The sequence below is a fragment of the Nothobranchius furzeri genome, chromosome 3 (assembly GCF_043380555.1).
Source record: "Nothobranchius furzeri strain GRZ-AD chromosome 3, NfurGRZ-RIMD1, whole genome shotgun sequence".
NCBI lineage: Eukaryota > Metazoa > Chordata > Actinopteri > Cyprinodontiformes > Nothobranchiidae > Nothobranchius > Nothobranchius furzeri.
The window spans coordinates 51,086,042-51,104,527 of NC_091743.1; the positions used below are offsets into that span (position 1 = coordinate 51,086,042).

The 18,486-nt window shown below is 44.5% G+C and overlaps 1 protein-coding gene across 4 annotated transcripts in view; it reads right to left on the reverse strand.

Moving 5' to 3' along the window:
• Positions 1-347: 347 nt before the first annotated feature.
• srgap2 (SLIT-ROBO Rho GTPase activating protein 2) overlaps positions 348-18,486 on the reverse strand; it is a 62,799-nt gene continuing 44,660 nt past the window's right edge. For 3 of the 4 annotated variants that reach the window (XM_054750296.2, XM_070549302.1, XM_054750306.2), the window contains exons 3-23: positions 18,239-18,401; positions 15,651-15,713; positions 13,629-13,832; positions 13,199-13,327; positions 11,049-11,270; positions 10,861-10,962; positions 10,578-10,775; positions 10,096-10,180; positions 9,443-9,470; positions 9,164-9,194; positions 8,456-8,516; positions 8,200-8,277; positions 7,980-8,114; positions 7,694-7,799; positions 4,611-4,835; positions 3,822-3,901; positions 3,347-3,545; positions 3,085-3,222; positions 1,303-1,516; positions 1,116-1,226; positions 348-1,045 (exon numbers count right to left, since the gene is read on the reverse strand). In XM_054750296.2, coding sequence (XP_054606271.2) covers positions 509-1,045; positions 1,116-1,226; positions 1,303-1,516; positions 3,085-3,222; positions 3,347-3,545; positions 3,822-3,901; positions 4,611-4,835; positions 7,694-7,799; positions 7,980-8,114; positions 8,200-8,277; positions 8,456-8,516; positions 9,164-9,194; positions 9,443-9,470; positions 10,096-10,180; positions 10,578-10,775; positions 10,861-10,962; positions 11,049-11,270; positions 13,199-13,327; positions 13,629-13,832; positions 15,651-15,713; positions 18,239-18,401 — 3,109 coding nt within the window. In that variant the 3' untranslated portion in view covers positions 348-508. The remainder of the gene's footprint in view (positions 1,046-1,115; positions 1,227-1,302; positions 1,517-3,084; positions 3,223-3,346; positions 3,546-3,821; positions 3,902-4,610; positions 4,836-7,693; positions 7,800-7,979; positions 8,115-8,199; positions 8,278-8,455; positions 8,517-9,163; positions 9,195-9,442; positions 9,471-10,095; positions 10,181-10,577; positions 10,776-10,860; positions 10,963-11,048; positions 11,271-13,198; positions 13,328-13,628; positions 13,833-15,650; positions 15,714-18,238; positions 18,402-18,486) is intronic. The other variant, XM_054750303.2, reaches the window with a different exon arrangement.

The window sequence follows — 18,486 nt, forward strand, 5'->3', positions numbered from 1 at the left end:
CAGTGAGCCGAGTTGTTCACAGTCTGTCATCACAAATCTATCATCACACTCCCATCTGATCTGCTGGTCATGGGTTCATTCAAAATAAGGAAAATAATAACCCTGTCATGTCTTTTACACAAAACTCAAACAGTTTTTTTGTTTTTGTTCTTCATGAAAAGGCAAACAACACTCTTACGTCCCCACTCAAAGGCAATTTCTGTTCAAAACTAGTGTTTTTTAAGATTAAAGGTGTTTCGGATCTGTTCGTGCCCACCCTGAATCCTGTTCCTTTATTAAAGATGTATTAGTAATTGCTGCGGTGGCAAAATAGGAATGTTTTTCACCTTGTGATGATTGAGCTGTAGTAACGCAGAGTTGCCACAAGATGGCAGAATATCATCACTTAAAGGTAAATGCCGCATGAGGGTTATGGGTCCCACGTGAAAAAGGAGAAGTGCTTTTGGCACTGGTTAAAAGAGATGTTAAAGATTGTTAGAGTAACGGTTTTAGGAGGAACCCAGAGGCTTTAGGCTGGACAGGACTTGTCAGATTGGGGGGGAGGTGGAGGAGGAGGTGTGTGAGGGAGAGGGTGTGTGTGGCTTGTAAGAGGAGGAGGTGGTGTGGGGGGAACAGTGGAAGTCGGAGAGCCCATTGCCGGACTCCCAGCCCCTCCTCCGCTCTTTGGGAACACCACAGGTTTGGGTCTCGTCACTGGGGGGCGCAGCTCTCTAAAGGAAGGTACAGAGGAGGAGAGAGAAGAGGAGGATAAAGACGGGGAGGTGGCAGAGGGCAGGGGGCTCCGTGGCTGGCTCTTAGCGGGGCGGAAGGACGATGGCACGTCGCTGGCTGAAGAGGCGCTGCGCTGAAGGGGATGGAGATGCGAGGAGACGCCCTCACCGTCCCGTAGCAGGCGGGAGTGCAGAGGGCTGGAAGGCTCCGAAGCACCTCCTCCTCCTCCTCCACTCATGCCTTTCAGCTGCTCCAGTGTGTCCAGAACCACATCGGGGGTGTGTTTGGAGGTGCTCTGCCTTTCAAACTTACTGAGCTCACTCAAGGCCGAGTCCTGCAGCGACCAGAGAGAAAACATAAACACAAACTCCACACTGAGCAGCCAGTCCAGGGAGGATAGCTACCTGTGAGCTGTGCTCCACCTGGGCTATGACCTCAGGGTCCAGTGGTCTGTGGTTGCTGAAGCTCTTGGAGCGCCCAGCTGTAGTTGTTTTCTTTAACTGTGGACTCTCCACCTAAACAGCCAAACCAGTCTCTGTTAAACACCTCCCAAACATCTCACTCATCATGTGATCAGCTGCAGCTCACTACCTTTGTTTTGAGTGAAGAGTGACGAGTGACAGAGTTGAGGATGTTGTGAGCGCTGACAGGTCGCTTGTCTCCGGTGTCTTTAACCAGAGATCCACCAGGAGGAGGAGTTGCCCTAACACCTCCTCCTCCATTGCTGCTGGCTCCCAGACCGGTACCGTCGCTCTCTGAGCGGAACGGCCTTCGTAAATTCCCGGGCTCTGGGCGTTTTCTCATCCTGAAGGAGACAAAATGTTTCGCTTGCCTTTATTTATTATTACCCAAGATGCTCTGCTTCTTTGCAGGTGCGCAGTCTGTTTGCTTAATTGTACAGATTTTATTTTATTTATCTGCTATAATCATCAAAAGTACAAGATAACGCTGAGCGGTACCAGCACAATATCACATATGCAAATACAGCTGAGACAAAAACGCGGCTGTTGATTGAGATTTTACTAGCTGAAAATAGGTTTTCTTTGATGGTGCATTATGTAAGAATGAAGTCTGAATGACATCTTGCAGTCAAATTTGGTTACTGCAGCTTTTTTTTCTTAGCAAAAAGTTACATTCTCACTCTCGTTCTGAGTTTCATGCTAACCCATCAGCATCAGAAGATTCTAGATGACAATCAAAGGCGAGTCGTACAGAGTAAGGTAATGAGTAGAAAAAGACTTTGTCATATCTGCTGTTAGCACTTCTGGATGTTTTACGGTAGGAAGCATTTATTACGGTAATATGCCTCCGGCATAGAGGAAGTGTTGTTGTTTGCTGTCTTGCTGTTAGCTTGCTGCTATAGTTCTGAATGACTAATTAGAGGAAGCAAAACACCACAATTACTTCATTATTCACTTCACATATATGTCACTGTAATATTAAGTTGTTGGTAATTAGAAAAAGTAGCCTGAAATATTTTTTGAGCCCATTATTTGCTTCTAATTCACCGTTAGAATTGATAGCTCAATGTTAGCCTCTAGCCTGCTCCACCTGATATTAGATTAAAACAAAAAGATAGCGTTGCTTCTTAGGGGTAAAAGAAATAACGTCCTGGTCGCTCCTGCTTACTGGCTTCTGTTCTTAAAACAACTCTGGAACTTTTCGCCTGCAGTTGTCAAATTAAAAACGCTGGCGCAGACTCGGCAACCTCGCAGTCTCACAGAGTGTAAACAGTGATTATTTCCCTCTGTAAATTTTTCTAAAGGAAAAAAAACTGACAAACTCTCAGCTGGCTGAGAAGGGAATCTGTTTTGGTGTAACCTTCCTTCCAACATGATTGAGACATCAGACTGTTTTGTAATTATTTCACTGTAGAATTCTTACACATTGCTCCTTTAAGCAGAGCATTAAAGCCCTCACAGTTTTTTTTCACATGAATAAAAACATAATCCAAATGGGCTGATTATCATTAAGGATGTAGTTTAGAATTTCAAATGATAAACCTTTAATTAATTCAGTTTGAACTAAACGTTCAACTAAACAGCGTTTCTCAACCCTGCCCCCCCCCCCCCCCCCCCCCCCCCCCCCGTCCTGCATGCTTTCTATGTTGCCGTTTCCAACAGCATCGTTTCTCTGCTGCCACACACTTGACTTAAATGAATGAGTGATGAACAGGCTTCTGCAGCACTTGATGACTTCCTAAGGAGGCAATGCAAACATGTGAACCAGGTGTGCTGTAGCAGAGACATGGAAAACATGCAGGTCAGGGGGGCGCTGAGGACCAGGGTTGAGAAAAACGGATCTAAACAGTAGTAGAGAAACTCAATGCCACTCTCCAATCACGTGCACAAGTCCTAATAGCATAAAACACACTTGTTGAGGTTGGCCAGGTAGATGTCCGCCACATGAGGTCCTGTGGGGGAGGCGGGGTTGCCTCGGTTTGACACCCTCTCCTCCAGCAGGTCTCTATTGTCCGATTCCAGCTTTGGACTTCCTCGTTCCGCCTCGGATCTGAAACAGAACAGAAATGAAGCCCCCAAGTGTCTTAATCTCACAACAACCACTCTGCGATTGACGAAAAGAAGGACCTCCATAAGTTGGTGTTTGATTTTATGCATAACAGAGAATATCTTACCCGTCTTGAATAATGATGTACTGGTGTGGCACCAGTCCATTTGCCCCGTTGTGCCGCCCCTCCCACCAGTCGTCAGAGGCCCGCTGGTACAGAAGCAGAGTAGCGCCCTTTTTGAACGACAGCTCCCTACTGGTGCGGCCGGTGTAGTCAAACCGAGCGATGGCTTCAACTGGGTCAGACTCTGAAACAGCCAACGTGCCTGAGATTCAGAGGACGGCCAACGGGAGACAGGAAGTGCCAAAAACGGGAGGGGATGGAAAGAAAATGGGAGGAAAATCAAAGATGGGAGATGGGAAGAAAGCGGGATTAGTGCACAGGCGGTTAGTGCTGCTGTATTTGCAGAACATACTTGTTAAAAATAGCTGCACAAGAAGTATGAACGTGTTACTGAAGCAAAGCTATCAGCTGCTGAAACCATAACAGGTGAGTGTAGGTCAGATCTCACCAACAGGTGAAAAACAGCAACTTTACACACCGTCGTCACTATTGTGGCCGACAGAGACAGAGTCGGGCGCCGGCTCTTCCACGTGGGGGGGCTCACAGTGTGGGCTGTCACTGCAGTGGAAGAAGAGCAGGAGATGGTCGGAGGGTGAGAACACACACCATAAAGGATCATAACACTGATGTTTGATCTAAATGGGTCGGAATATTCTAGATAATCTCAGATTTTGGAGCATATTTTATCATTTTCAAGTTTTATTTTCTCCACATTTATGGAGTTTGACTTTACTTTGAGTCTTTATTCCACCACAGCTCCATGAAACACTAAATCCTCTCTGAGCATTCTGTCATTTTATCATCATTTACATTATTTACATAGCAAGGAAGCTTTAGCAGGTTGTTATAAATCAATGTTCAGCTTTTAAAACATGTGATTCCTTTCCCAGAGGGATTAACCCTATGAGTTATTTTCTGAGATGAAGCCAGTCAGCAGGATTATATCTTTTGTCTAGACTTTCTCCTGCTCAGAATTAAAAATGCAGCTGTTCCAGAGCTGCTGCTGCTCCACTGATAGGCAGTAATCATAATAGCTGGTGACAAAGCATGCCATTAGAATAAAATGAAAACCGTCAGCCATTGTGTGCACCGTGGTGTGCTCCCGCTGTGCACATCGTCGGCTGATGTGGTCAGGCGGTGCTTTAATCTCCCTCGTGACGGACAGTAAGCTGATTCTCGTGGCCCCACTGGCTCCGAGAAGCCCAGTCCCCACAAATGTAGCACCGGCTTTGGATCCTTTGTTAGAAAAAAAACTTAAACAAGATACCAGAAGTCATCTCCTGCCCCGGGGACGGAGTAGACGGGGCCCTGCAGCTCCTGCGGCCCGGGGAAGATGGTGTCATAATGGATGATGATGGTCTTGATGAGTTCGTTGACATGAGCCTGGCAGGAAACCTGGTCGTGGCCTTCGGGAACAGACATCAGGGTGGGGCCGAAGCAGATGGCCAAGTTGTAGGGGTCCATCATGTTCTCCTCGCTGTGCTGAGACAAGCTGGGAAGGGGGGGGGGGCAGAAACAACAACCATGACAGATCCTTCTAAAACCTAAATCCTCCTGGTCCAACAGAAGTCCATCAGCTCTGGGATGACATGGAGACACTCATGATGTGTGTTTAAGGGGTCAGGAGCATCGGTGGGGTGGTGACCGTAAATCACTCCAGTAAAAGAGAAAGCTCCAAAGTCTCAACGTGAACTCGGTTTTCTCAGGAGTCTGGAATGTCAGCTCTCCCATCTCCTCCTTCATCTCACCCTCCATCACACAAGTGCTCAACTGTGGTTGTTAAAGAGCAAGTCACCACCAAATAAACTTTTTTTGCTGATAAACTAAATAAACAAGTGTCTAATCGTGCTGCAGACACGTGTTGTCAATAATTTGGCACTTCAGTGCATCTTAGTTAAAATTTAAATTTTCTGCCTAAAACTGTCAGTGTTGTGCCGTTGTCAGGTAAAAACTCTGCACTGCATTTTAATTTAAATCTGCCATCGCTATTGGCTAAGAAGTATGCTATGATGTAAACTGGTACATTATGATTTCACAATGCTGTCGTGAGCCTGTGTGTGTGTGTGTATTTGTTAGCGGCTCCGCCCCCTCGGTCTGCTAGGCAACAGCATTTGTTGCATTTTTCAAACATGAAGTGGGAGTGGAGTTAGACTCTGGTAGGGGGTGACTTGCTCTTTAAAGATAGTCGACTACAGATGTACCCAAACTAAATGTGTAGAGAAAAGATCCAGGTTAGTAAACCCACATTTGTACTGTCGGTGGAACTTTATGATCGAGTAAACCATCAGCAGGGAGGTGACTCATGAAGCTACGGAACCAAAAGGAGAAACTGTAAAACGATACTGGACTATAAGATTAAACTTGGTCGAAAAGAAGAAATTAAATTACTGAAAAGCTAAAAACAGCCTTTTTATTTCAAACCTTCATTTCAGTCCATTCTGGACCTCTCCTAAACATCACAGGACACTTAGATTGAAACAGTCAAACATTTAAATGTGTGCTTGTGGAAAATTGAGCGCATGTGCATGGATTACAGGAGCTGGTTAGAGTTCCCACCTAAAACCACAACTAGTTATTAATGAAGGTAATTTGGTTTAAATACACGGTTTATATGGATGCATTGGGTTCTCTAATCCACCATTTTTTTCATTTTTAAAGTTTATTTCTGTTACAGTAGCAGAAAATATTTGAGTCAAATAAAATTCAGGCTAAACCAAACAAACGGAAATCTAAACTAATTTCAATTTATTTTCAATTATTGTAAAGTTTCTCGTTATGAACCGTCTAAATTATTCCAATCCATTTAAGAATCAAAAACCCAGAGTTCCCTACGGGAACGCACATGCCGGAAAGCCAGAGATTTAAACTAAAATCGTTTTATGCTGAGAAGTTATAAAACAATCTGTTAGAACTCCATATTATGACTCTCAGCTGCTACAAGCTGCAGTTTTAGTACAAGGTCTTCAGAACTGACTGAGGCCAAGCCTTCTTTGTACCCCGGGTTTCCACGGGAGCTGTCAGCAGCACGTTACTGCAGCAGCACGTCTTGCTCGCGTAAGCTGCTGCTTGGCCCTTCCCACGAGACGCGAAGCAGCAGGGGAGCAGCTGTCACCGACCGAGCACGAAGTCACACGAGTGACTTCGTCAGTAAACACAACAACAAGCAGGAGAAAAGTACAACATGGTTTGTGTTTTATGTTCTGTCCGTTTTATAATCGCCAATACGGACCTGAAAAACAAACGAGACCGCTAGCTAGGTGATAACTTCTCACGGGGACGCACAGTAAGTAACCTTTTTTAAAAGTAAAGCAACCGGAAGGCAGTACGTTCTTTATTCTGAAAATCTCGGTAGCGTCTCTCCATTTCCGCGTTCGATTTCCTGTCTTTCCTTCCCCAAAAATGTCGAACTTGACCCGTTTCAGAGGCGTCGCGCATAGAAAATAGAACCGGCGCGTAAAGGCCGCGACATGCTGCTCCTGAGACGCGGCCGACTCGCGCTGCTGATGGCTGCCGACGGCTCTAGTGGAAAAGGTTCTGTTGACCACAGCGGTTCCTATCAGCAGCTATGACGTGCTGCTGCAGTAACGTGCTGCTGACGGCTCCGGTGGAAAGCCGGGGTAATGTAGATGAGCTCTGGTAGACTGACTCCAAATGTTAAAGAGTGATGGACAGGTTTCTAAGAAGTTCATTCACTTCCATCCAGGGGTTCATGAGACATTTTGCAAACACTGTGGCCAAGTGAATGCACAAACGCATGCAACGGCCAAAACATTATCACCCACTTTTTAGCAGCAGGCGATAAAAAATGCAGTTTCAAACACTGCAAATGTGGTTTTTAAGCAGACACGTAGATATTGAGCTTCATTAATGGGTCAAATTAGAGATCAACTGATGTGTTTTTTTATTTTTATTGCTGATGCCAATTTGTAGAGTTCGTGGTCAGCTAAAATGTCACACTAGTGAAAACAGTGGACGCACAACCTTATCTGAGCTGAATCAGCTTTGGAAAACTGAACACAATCAACTGTTGAATCTTAGTTTTCTGCATTGTTCAGTATTAAAATCAAACATCTGACCAAAGTTAATCAAAGAAATAAAAACAAAACTGGTAAAGTACTTCATATAAAACAGGTGCAAAATAAATGTCTGCTTGCAAAAATGTTTTAGAGCATTTATTAAGTAGATGCTTCTCAGGGATGTAAATTTACATTTAAATAAACTCGGCGGCTGCACTGGGCTGCCCGTGGATGTGCCCGACTTAAAATCAGCTGATGCCAAAGTATAAAAAAACTGGTGAATATTGGCCAGATATGTTGTTCTATCCCTAATGTACCATGTCGTACTACTCACTGGTTGAGGAAGGCAAACAGGTATCTCATGATGATGAGGGTTTGACCCGGCAGAGCCTGGAGAACTTTCTGGATGTGCACCGCCCGCTCCTGAAGGCTCTCCATTGCTGGAAAATAAGAAAATCCTTTAGATTACCCAGACAACGGGGTTGCACACACACACACACACACACACCACACACACACACACACACACACACACACACACACACACACACACACACACACACACACACACACACACACACACACACACACACAGGCAGACGGGAGGAAAGGACACTCACAGACACAAGATATGAGGTCATGGAAGACTTCCTTCGGGAAGAGGGCGCCCTCAAGTCCTCTGAAGTAGAGTTTCAGCACACCGGCTATGGAGTCAATGTCATGGTCATTCTGGTCCCCTGCCAGCGGGTCCTCCCCTACGTGCAGATGAGGAAAAGATGCCATAAATCCCTCAAACATCAGGTTTCCAATAACTGCATCCAGCTGGGTTTACAGTTTTACCTCTCTCAAAGGCGTTCTTGATGTCATTGACCTCCACCTGAGAGCCAGACACTCTGAAAATGCCCTCGTGCTGAAGACCTGAACATAAACACAAGTCATGACCGTTGTTTTTCTTTATTTCAGATAAAAGGTTCCGGTCGTGTTTTCAGCTCCAGTCAAGCCACAACCAATCCCATTTAACAAACGAAAATCCCAACCAATGGCTGCAGCAAGACACAGATGCTAAACCTATCCCTTAAGAGGAGAGTTTCCTCACCATGGCGACTGATGAAGCGGATGCAGCAATCAACCATCAGCGGAATGGCTTCACCTGCGTCCTAAACAAATAGGAAGAGGGATGGCTCCTGTTCAGTGTTCAGACATTGTGGAGGAAGAAAACACACACAGAGCACATCTATTTCCTCACACATGCATTTGCAACAGTGCGCACAGTTAGGAGGAATGGATCTCAGGCATGGGTTAGACACAGTGGGTGCAGCTGTTGCTAGGAAACCACACTATCCCTTTTTCCTTTGTTTGTTTCAGTTTCCCCTCAAACCTCTCAGTGGGTTTTGCATATGGAGCACGAGCTGCATGGTGTCTGCACCCACTCTATCAGTCCAGCTGTAGCTGTATTTGCTGCAGCTGCTGTTTGAAAACTGAAAACCAATTGATTTGGCTTCTATGAAGTCAGAGCTTATGGTAATCAGACCACAAGGGGGAGCCACAAACATGGCGTACCCCAAAGAGGAGGTTTCCTTATGAGCGTTAACTGATTTAACAGCAGGAACAACACATGAAATAAGGGTTTTGTGTTTCGATCATCTGACTTATGGCATAATAAACCAAGTGTTGTCCGCATCTAGGTGCTAGTGCATCTAGCAGGCGGAGGATACTGTGAGAAAACATGTGGTTTAAGTGAAAAAGGAAGCTGCAGTGGCTCTGAAGCCAGCAACCACTCAGAAACACACACACGGATAATTACCTGCTTCTGTACGGTTGAGTTTCTCCTTCCACTATATGCAGAAAAAGAGGAAAGAAATAACAGCACCCTGTCATTATGTCTCTAGTGAAAGTCTATTTATAATCAGAACTGCTGTGATGTTCTATTCGTGTAAACAGACACATGTGTGCATGCATCAGGAGTATCTGTAACTGTTAACACCACAGATTGGCACGGAATTAGGTCCCGACACTGAAATCGTAAATGCACGTTTGCGAGTGCTCGAGTCGGGAGTGTATTTTCATCCCTCGCCACACCTACCTGGCAAGACAACAGTCAGTTTTCTGACCTGCAGGAGTTGGAAAGAGGGAAAAGGAAGAAGAGAAACAAAAATAGGCAGTTATGGTAGGTGCAGCTGAAACAACACAGAAAAAATATTAGGATAAAATACAATAAACAATATGAGATGAAGCAACTAACAGTGTACAAAGTAACCCGACACATTGATGTAATGTGATATAATGTAAAAGTATATGACACAAAAGACCATTGTAGGATTTCATATAATACCATACACAATCATTCCATGTGCTAAAATATAGAAAAACAGGAACAGAAATCCCCCCTACACACACACACACACACACACACACACACACACACACACACACACACACACACACACACACACACACACACACACACACACGAGCAGCGTCACTGTGACATTCCCTTAGGCTCACACACACAGCTTGTGAGTCTTTGATCGATTGAACTCCTTCTGCTCTACTACTGTGACCCTGATGTGGACCCCCCCCCCCCCATACAAACCGCCACCACCACTTGCACATCTCAGCTCCCACATTTGCCTCACATCCCCCCTCTCCTTACCCTTCCAGTCATCTAGGGGGTCAAATGCACTCATGCAGATGGGGAAAAAAAGGGCAATATGCTAAAGTTTGAAGGACACCCACTCTCTCCCAGCGTCTTCTGGATTAGGTCACGCTTGGCCTCCAGCTTGGTGATCAGGCTTCTTCCTTCCAGGAACTCCTTGAGCTTCTATAATGTAAACAAACAGAAGCTGGCTGGAGTCACTTGGTGCATTTAGAGGCAGTGTAAGAAAACCAAATCATTGCCTTAGTTCGGCTGAAGTCGAACTGAACTGCACGACTATAATAGAGCTAAGGGACAGCAGTAGCTCAGGAGGTAGAGCAGGTGGTCCAGTGATCGGAAGGTTGCATGTTCGATCCTGGCTCTGACCAGAGAATGCTGCTATGTCCTTGGGCAAGACACGTAACCCTTCTAGCCTGCTGGTGGTGGTCGGAGGGACCGGTGGCGCTTGTTTTCTCTTTGTGTTTTGCGACAGTCAAAAGGGCACTGACTGTTTCTGTGAACATTTACTGTCAGGTGGCGGTTCCTGCTCCGCTGACGTCTGGGAAAAGTTGCTGACACTTACTGTGAAGTAGAACTGCTCGGTCTCCTGCTGATTGGCCCGCCTCTTGGCCAGGCTGGGCTTGCTCAGGTACGACTCACTGAAAGTGGACTTCACCGACTCCATGCTGTTGCTGTGGTGGAAGCACTCAGAGACGTCGTAGTCCTCCACTGTCACCATGTCTTGAATGGTGGACAGAGTGGCTCCCATGGTTTTCTTCACCTGATGGACAGTGAGGGGAAAATAAAGATGTGAAACAAAATGTGCAGCAGGTTGGTTTCATGAGGAATGCAGTAACCGGCCCAACCTCTTCATTCTCAATTGTAAGCGTGGAGAGACGAGATTGCAGCTGCTGAAACCTCTGGAGGAGGTCCTCTTCCACTGGCGGCTGCGCACACATCACACCCATCTGTATGGAAAAGAATCACAGAAACATATTGTAACATCAAATTAAACACATTGAAAGACTTTGAAACTAACAAACAAGAACGGTACCGTGTCTCCCATGTGGGACTGGAAGTCAAAGCGAGCCGGTGGACAGAAGATGTTGTTGTAGGTCTCCATCAGTTTCTGTTTGTCCCCGTTGGGTTCCAGAATTTCTGCTGCTCCTTCCAGTGTCTCCAGGCCCGTGTGTTTGGACGTCTCCACATTCTGCTCAGCAGATAAGTAGGTCCTCAGGGCGCGGTGCAGGCTAGCATGGTAGCCCAGGTCACAGCACTGTCACACACACGCACGCACACACACACACGCACGCATGCACGCACACACGCACACACACACACACACACACACATCCAAAATGAGTTGTGCAATCATCAAACATAAGTGTTCCACTGACTGCCTGACACGGCGACATTCTGCAGATGCCACATCGGTCGGCCTCTAGTTGTCATGTTCTGTGTCCCTGTGGTCCCCAGCCCCCTCCAGGTTCCCCTCATGTGTCCTCTAATCTTCTGTGCCCCTTTTGGTCCCCAGCTTCTCCAGGTTTCCCTCTAGTCACTTCACTTATCACTAGTTTTCTGTTATTTTAGATGATCTAGTTCATATCTCCCTTTAGTGTATTGTGTTCCCTCCCCAGCTATGATCCTCTCCTGCCTTCCAGTATAATTAGTTCTGTCACTCTGAGGTCATTAGTTTATGTAGCTTTAGTCTTATTCCTACAGTGTTTAGGTTTATTTACGTTCGGTAGCTTTGTCTTACAGATTTTAGGTCTGGTTTCCTCACCTGCCCTGTTCTGCTCCTCCTCTCAGTTATCAATCTCACCTGTGCCCAATTCCCTTAATCACTCAGCCCCTGTGTATAAAACCCTGTCTTGTGTCTCAGTGTTTGTCGGTCCATTGTCGATGTCAGTGTTGTTCTGTTCCCCCTCGTGAAACTCTAGGTTTTGCTCATCAAGGAGCCTTTTGTTTTTGTCAGTCAGGTTACTGACTTTAGGCTTGGCTTCCTGCCCCTTTGGAACTCACTCATCATCCAAAATAAAGGAGTTTTCATTTATGCGACTGCTCCTGCAATGAGTGATTCTGGTGTTCTGCATTTTGGGTCAATCCTCCTCCTCCTCAACGTGACACTAGTCAACCATTATTTTTTTTTTCTGGCTAGAATTTTGGGTTTTGTTCAGATATCTAATGTTAATTAATTTTCCTTTTCATAAAAACATGACACCAGAATTTCTAAAATCTAACTCAAAGAGACATTATTTTATACAGGGCCACCTGCCTCTAGAATTGCACCAACTTTGGTTTGAAGGGTCAGTGCCAATTTCTGATTCTTCTACAGCTCAGGTCTGCTGATCGGAGAAAAATCTGATTTAATTCAAAGAACATTGCTGCGGTTGCTTTGGTAAATGAATCATACACAAAGTTATCAGTTGAGTAAAACCAGTATTACTTGTTAAACTGCCATGCAAACGTAATGTAAACGTCTGTGAGTACGTCTCTTGCTGGCTTTAATCCCTACCATGACTCTGGACTAAAAAAGTCGTTTCGGGTCCGACCTGAGAGGTGACGAGTGCTCACAGCAGGCACTTCTTAACTGCGCCTGTCGGTGAAGCAGCTGAGTAATCTAATCCGTGACAATTGGACTGTTTCTCGAAGCCTTTAGGTCAACTATGCATAAACGATACACCATATGCAGATCTACCGATGTGTATCTCAACCATTAATCTTCTTTGCCACCTACACCTGGACTGACTCAAATGAAAGCTGCATGAATTCCTGCAGCCAGCGAGGTGTTACATTCAGGCAGAAAACAGACTGCTTCTGTGCCTTCTACTGTAGATGCTTTTGCAGATGGCTGCGATGGCCATACTGCAGCCATCATTAGAGGCACTGAAGCTAATGAGAGGTGACTAACCCAGGGGAAGTGACAACCTAAAATAAAATACTAGCTCCTCTTGCAGCAGGAGTGGGGAACCCTGGTCCTCGAGGGCCGGTATCCTGCACGTCTTTGCTCCAACCCTTCTGATTCAGTGGTTAATTCACATGTTCTGCAGCTTTTCAGGCTCTGCAGAAGCTTGTTAATCACCTGCTGATTGAAATCAGGTGTGATGATGCAGGGTTGAAACTAAAATATGCTGGATAGCGGCCCTCGATGGACCAGGGTTCCCCGCCCCTGTCTTACAGGGTAACAGCGTTTTATTTACTCACATCGATGATGTCAGAAAGGTCGTGGATGTAATATTTGAAGACACAGCTGTTGGTGGCCTCCAGAGCAAGCAGGTACTCGTTCCTGGCCTTGATGGCCTTCAGCTTGTTCTCCGTGTACTTAGCTTGTCTCTGATGTGACAGAAAGAGTAGAAGGAACAGTAAACGAGGGAAGCAGAAGCGCAGTGACAAAGTGAGGAGGAAGGGAGCGGGATAATAGGTGTTGGAGTGAAATAGCTCAGTATTGATTAAGGCTGATAAGAGGTGTAGAATTGTGTTGCTGTGACAGGCTCCAGCTGGAGCAGACAAGGCCAGCAGTAAGCCATAAATCATTCAAGAGATGCACGTGTGTGACAACAGGTGGGGCACTCAGACACAGCCATCTTCTGTCTGATGGACGCCTTCCACGTGCCCCCACCCCCACCCTGCTCACCTTCTCCTTCATCTTCTCAATCTTTTTGACGCTGGAACGTCGGACGACTTTCTCATCGCTCTTGATGCTGGCCAGGGTGTCGGGAGAGCGCGGCGTCTGGCGGTCTTCCTGTCGACTGGAGCGTCCCATCTGCTTCTCCGCCTCCTTCAGCTTGGACTCTGCATTGATGCTGTCAGTGTTGTACATGTGGTACGTTTTCATCACCTGCGAATGAGGATGGAGTTTTGCCAATAAGCATGACTGCATGTTTTCCTCGCCCTGTGCTTAAATTTTAAGAAGCCAAACAGCAGATGAAAGACGGAATTGTGCACATGGAGCACCGTATGAGTTTTTAATAAAGAGTTAAACACATGAAAAAAGATTTTATGTGCAAGGTCAGCTTTATTCCGCGACCACCACCAAAGCCATCATTATACTGCTCTCCTCTGACTCTGAGCATACATGTGAGCATCACTCAAACCAGACCTATTTCTGTCTTTTACTATAGACTATAATTATAACAGAAGACTTGCTTTTATGGGACCGGCTGACCACAAGCTATGCAATTCCCAGCTTTAGTACAAAACCAACACAAACAAACCGTGCAACGCACTCCACTTGCCTCAGTTTTCTGACAGTATCATAAACATGTGGAATATCCTGCAGAGAGTAACTTCACCAAAACAAGACTGAGGTTTGGTGGAAGGAGTTTTAAGAATAGTCAACATTTAGCTTTTTAGAAAATATCATTAAAATTTAAGCCAAACTGAAAAATGCAAAAATGCTTTTTACGTCATTTTGTTTTACGTTGTTTTGTTTGACATCATCCTTTCAGAACCCATCACTGTCACAAGCATGGTACTCCTTGAAAGCTAAATGTTAATTTCATTGGATACTATTTATTTTTAAATGTATTTACTATGATTTTCCATTTTATTTGAAAGTTGTTACCTATCATCGCTGAGCATCACACCCGATTTATTGATAACCTCATTTGTTATTCCTCAGTTTAGAAAAGAAGCGGGGAGGTGTGCCTTTTGTGTTACAGCTCCTCAAGACAGGAATGCGTTGCCCTCTGACTTGAGGTCTATTTCTTCATTCCATTGATTTCACAACTATATTTATGAGTATTTACTACCAATCTGTAACTGTTTTGCTTCCACTGTCCAATTTGTACTTAATTTAACAACAACCTTTATTCATAATCATGGGTGAGACGCATCATAGCAGGATTTTATCGTGTGTGTTTTGCTATAGTGTGTTTGTGATTACGTAATGACTGCTATCTTATTTTTTATTTTGTTGTATAATTGGAGGACTCGCTTGAAAATGAGATGATACTTCTCAAGCAGTTTGTATCCTCATAAAACATAAGTCAAATATATAAATGAATAAATATTCAGCCGAAACTCAGCAGATACGTGGAGGAATCGCGATATGAGAAACTTAATGTTAAAGGAGAACCATTATAATTATTTATTTATCGCCCCCTTTGACATGATGGACGGCAGATCAGGTGACATGGGTGCAAATGGTCAATAAGCTGAGAAGCTTCAATATTCAGGAGGGGATCGGAATAGAGGTGCTGCTTCTCCAGCAGCGGCTCTCTCTTGCATGTGAGAGGAGGTTCCAATCTATGGTTCGACATATCCTGGACAGGCCCCCAATTGTTACGACCCCGCTCATTGGGCCACAACAAAAGTAGAGACACACCATGTAAAAGTTGCTAAAATATCACTAATTCAAGCAAAATTACCTCACACCAACCAGCAAAAACAAGAGTTCAACCAAAGAGGTGCAAACTGATTCCAAATGTGACAGCACAAAAATGAGCAAAAGGTGAATTTTGCATGTGTCCCCTTTAAAAAACAACAAAAAAATGCTAATCTGCAGAACATTACCATGTTTTCTCTATGGGTTTCTTGTGAGAAACGGTTCCTTTCTTTTTAGTTTTCATCACTTTTGCATCAAATAAAAAGTGCAAGGAACAGATTTATACACAGTCAAAAATAAGGCAACAGAAGTACATATTTGTGTACTCACTGTGTAAAGTTCATTGAGAACTTTCAACAGGTCCTCCTGCAACTGCACTCCGACCTCTTTACTCTGAAAATACAGAAACAAAAACCTAGTGTTGAATGTAAACAGCTCTAACCATTAGGTTTATACAGTCTGCTGAAACAATGTCCGCCTGCCTGGTCTTTACCCACTCAGACACGTGAACAAGTTAGGATGACGCCCTAATCTCAGATACAACAGAGAAATGGGCTTGATGGACTGGTTTAGGGATTAAGAAAGGGACATGGATGGGGTAGCAAAACGGCCAAGTATATTTTATAACATATAATCTAATATAGGAGCTAGATGTACAAGCAGTACTATTATCCAGACATTGGTGCTGAACACCTTCAATGACAGATACAGATCAGTGGACTCTGAACACAAACACACTCATCATGGTGCTCTTTATATTTTTGCATAAATAAATCACAACTGGCCCAACCTTTGCAAAAGGAGCTGATCTATAGTTGACCAGTGCTAAGACTAAGGTGAATGTTTTATATTCATTTTTGATTCAGCTATTTGGATACAGCATTCAAGTCTGATAAATAACAACAAAAAATAAAATACTGAATATCTTTGACTAAAACTAGCAGCTTTTTCAGTGTTTGAAAGCAGAAAATACAGTAAGAGTTAGTTTTTAAGCAGTGTTCAGCAGTACTTTATTATTCTTACACTAAAGGGCCTCATTAAACAAGTTATTAGCTGCTGTAGGTAACAAATAATCATTTTCAGCGCTGTCGGCTCAGAAAGGTCCAGATTCAAAACTCAAGCAGGTAAATAAATAGTTAATGATGCAACCTATTGTTAAATATGCTGGATTACTTGAAGACAGGAAGAACATCTTTAATCTTATTTAATTCTAATGACAAACAATAATGGCTACAGATCTAACTCATTTTAAACAATCGCATTGCTTACAGAGCTTTCAGAAACCAGGAGACAATCAGCAAACTATTTCCAACACCCTTCAAATTGAAGCACTTTTTGTTTTATAAAACTTACAAATCAAAGCAGACAGGTAAGAGACGGCTGGATAAACAAGGGGAAAATAAGAGGAGAGAAAAAAGGCAGAAACAGTAACAAAAAATGCAGAAGGAATGTGGAATGTAAGCAAAAACAGATTTCGTCGGTGCATGTTGAGCATCTGTCTTCCTCTGCAGGAGGGGAAAGAAGAGGGAGGGGGCCTCTTTGAAGGTTTGGAAAGAGGGAAAAGAAAATGTTCAGATGGAAATATGAAAAAAGTCACGATCATGAAGCAGAAAGGCCAAGAAGTTAGACAAAAGGTGTCGCAGATGGACTTGAGAGAAGTATCAGGGTGAGGCTGTCCTGAGAGCTTCAAAGGAAGCTCAGCCATCAGAATACAGCCTGGCTGTATGTAAACAGTGGATGTTGACCTTTGAACCTCGGTAGTTAGCCCGTGGCCGCCCAACACACACTGACACCGGGCACGCTTGAGTTGAACTTCCCGAGTTTTTTTTATATGAGCTGTTGAGGTGAGTCGTAGCCAGTGGCCCCGACCACGATGGATTAAATGGACTAATTATACACCTAGTTAGCCATCAGAGCATTGCGTGGGTGTATGAGCGCAGCCAGACAAAAGCAAACCTTCTGCCAAATAACAAAACGTAGAAATCAATGACCACAATTCAACCAAAAAATGACAAAAAGTCCAGTTTTCCTCTGGCGGCTGTGAGATGAGCGAGGAGATCGGCGTGCGTTCTCACTGCTTGTGATTAAACTCTAAACAGGAGTTCAAAGACAAAGTATCAGACAGGAAATCAGCTGCCTCTGCCCTGGCGTCCCACACACACATTTACTGTCCACAAAAAATGTCTAACTTTCTATATCTTTCAGTGCTTTCCATTCAACCTGTTCTCCATTCTACATGACACCCGACCAGAGCCTCCCCCGCTATGATCCTTCACCTTTAACTCCCAAACCTAAAATCTGTTGTCATTTTAAATCCAAATCAAAGGCTTTATCCTTTGAAGTGCCAACAATCTGTAAAAATGACCTCATCCTGCAGCACTGCTCACTCTGTGGGATTCATGCAGGATGAACTCTAATATGCCCGTCGTGGAGGCGAACAACCAGGGTGGGGGTGGGGGTGGGGTGGTGTTCAGCTTTATTATTCGCTTCATCATAAACAGCCCCAATCTCTATTCCTGTACCTTTTTGGTACTTCCATCACATTTCCCACTTTTATTATTTCTTTTATCTCTCTAGACAAGGTTGGCAAAGATCAATAAAGATAAGGAAAAAGACAAAGACTTTATAAAGTGCCATGGCTCAGGCTTTAGCAGACTCACTGTCAGTCAATAAATCAGCTGAGACAAAAGACAGATGTAGAGATGGACCTGGATGAAAGATGCCATGGATTCAAGCACATCTGGCCCTATAAAGCTGCCCCATTACTTGAAGAGGAGAAGCCGTTACCTAAACATTAGTGCTTTATAAATCAAACAAGTGTTTAACACCAGTGTGCACAATATTAATGCTGCAAAGAGCTGCTCGGATTACAGTAAATCGCAGATGCTCTGAGCAAAAGGACGAAAGGGTGCTCGAACCTTCTTGAAGAGGCGTCCCGAGTCCTCGCTGATCTGTGCAAACCGGGGGATGATGTTGTTGAGGTAGAGGTCGGACAGAGTGGCGTGGTCACGGCTCTCCCTCTTCACCTGAAGCAGCATCAGGTTCCAGCAGTTCAGTGGAGAGGAAATGACTTGCTCCTTCCTACACACACACACACACACACACACACACACACACACACACACACACAGATTTAACTTTGCATATCTTTCATCTGCTGAAAACA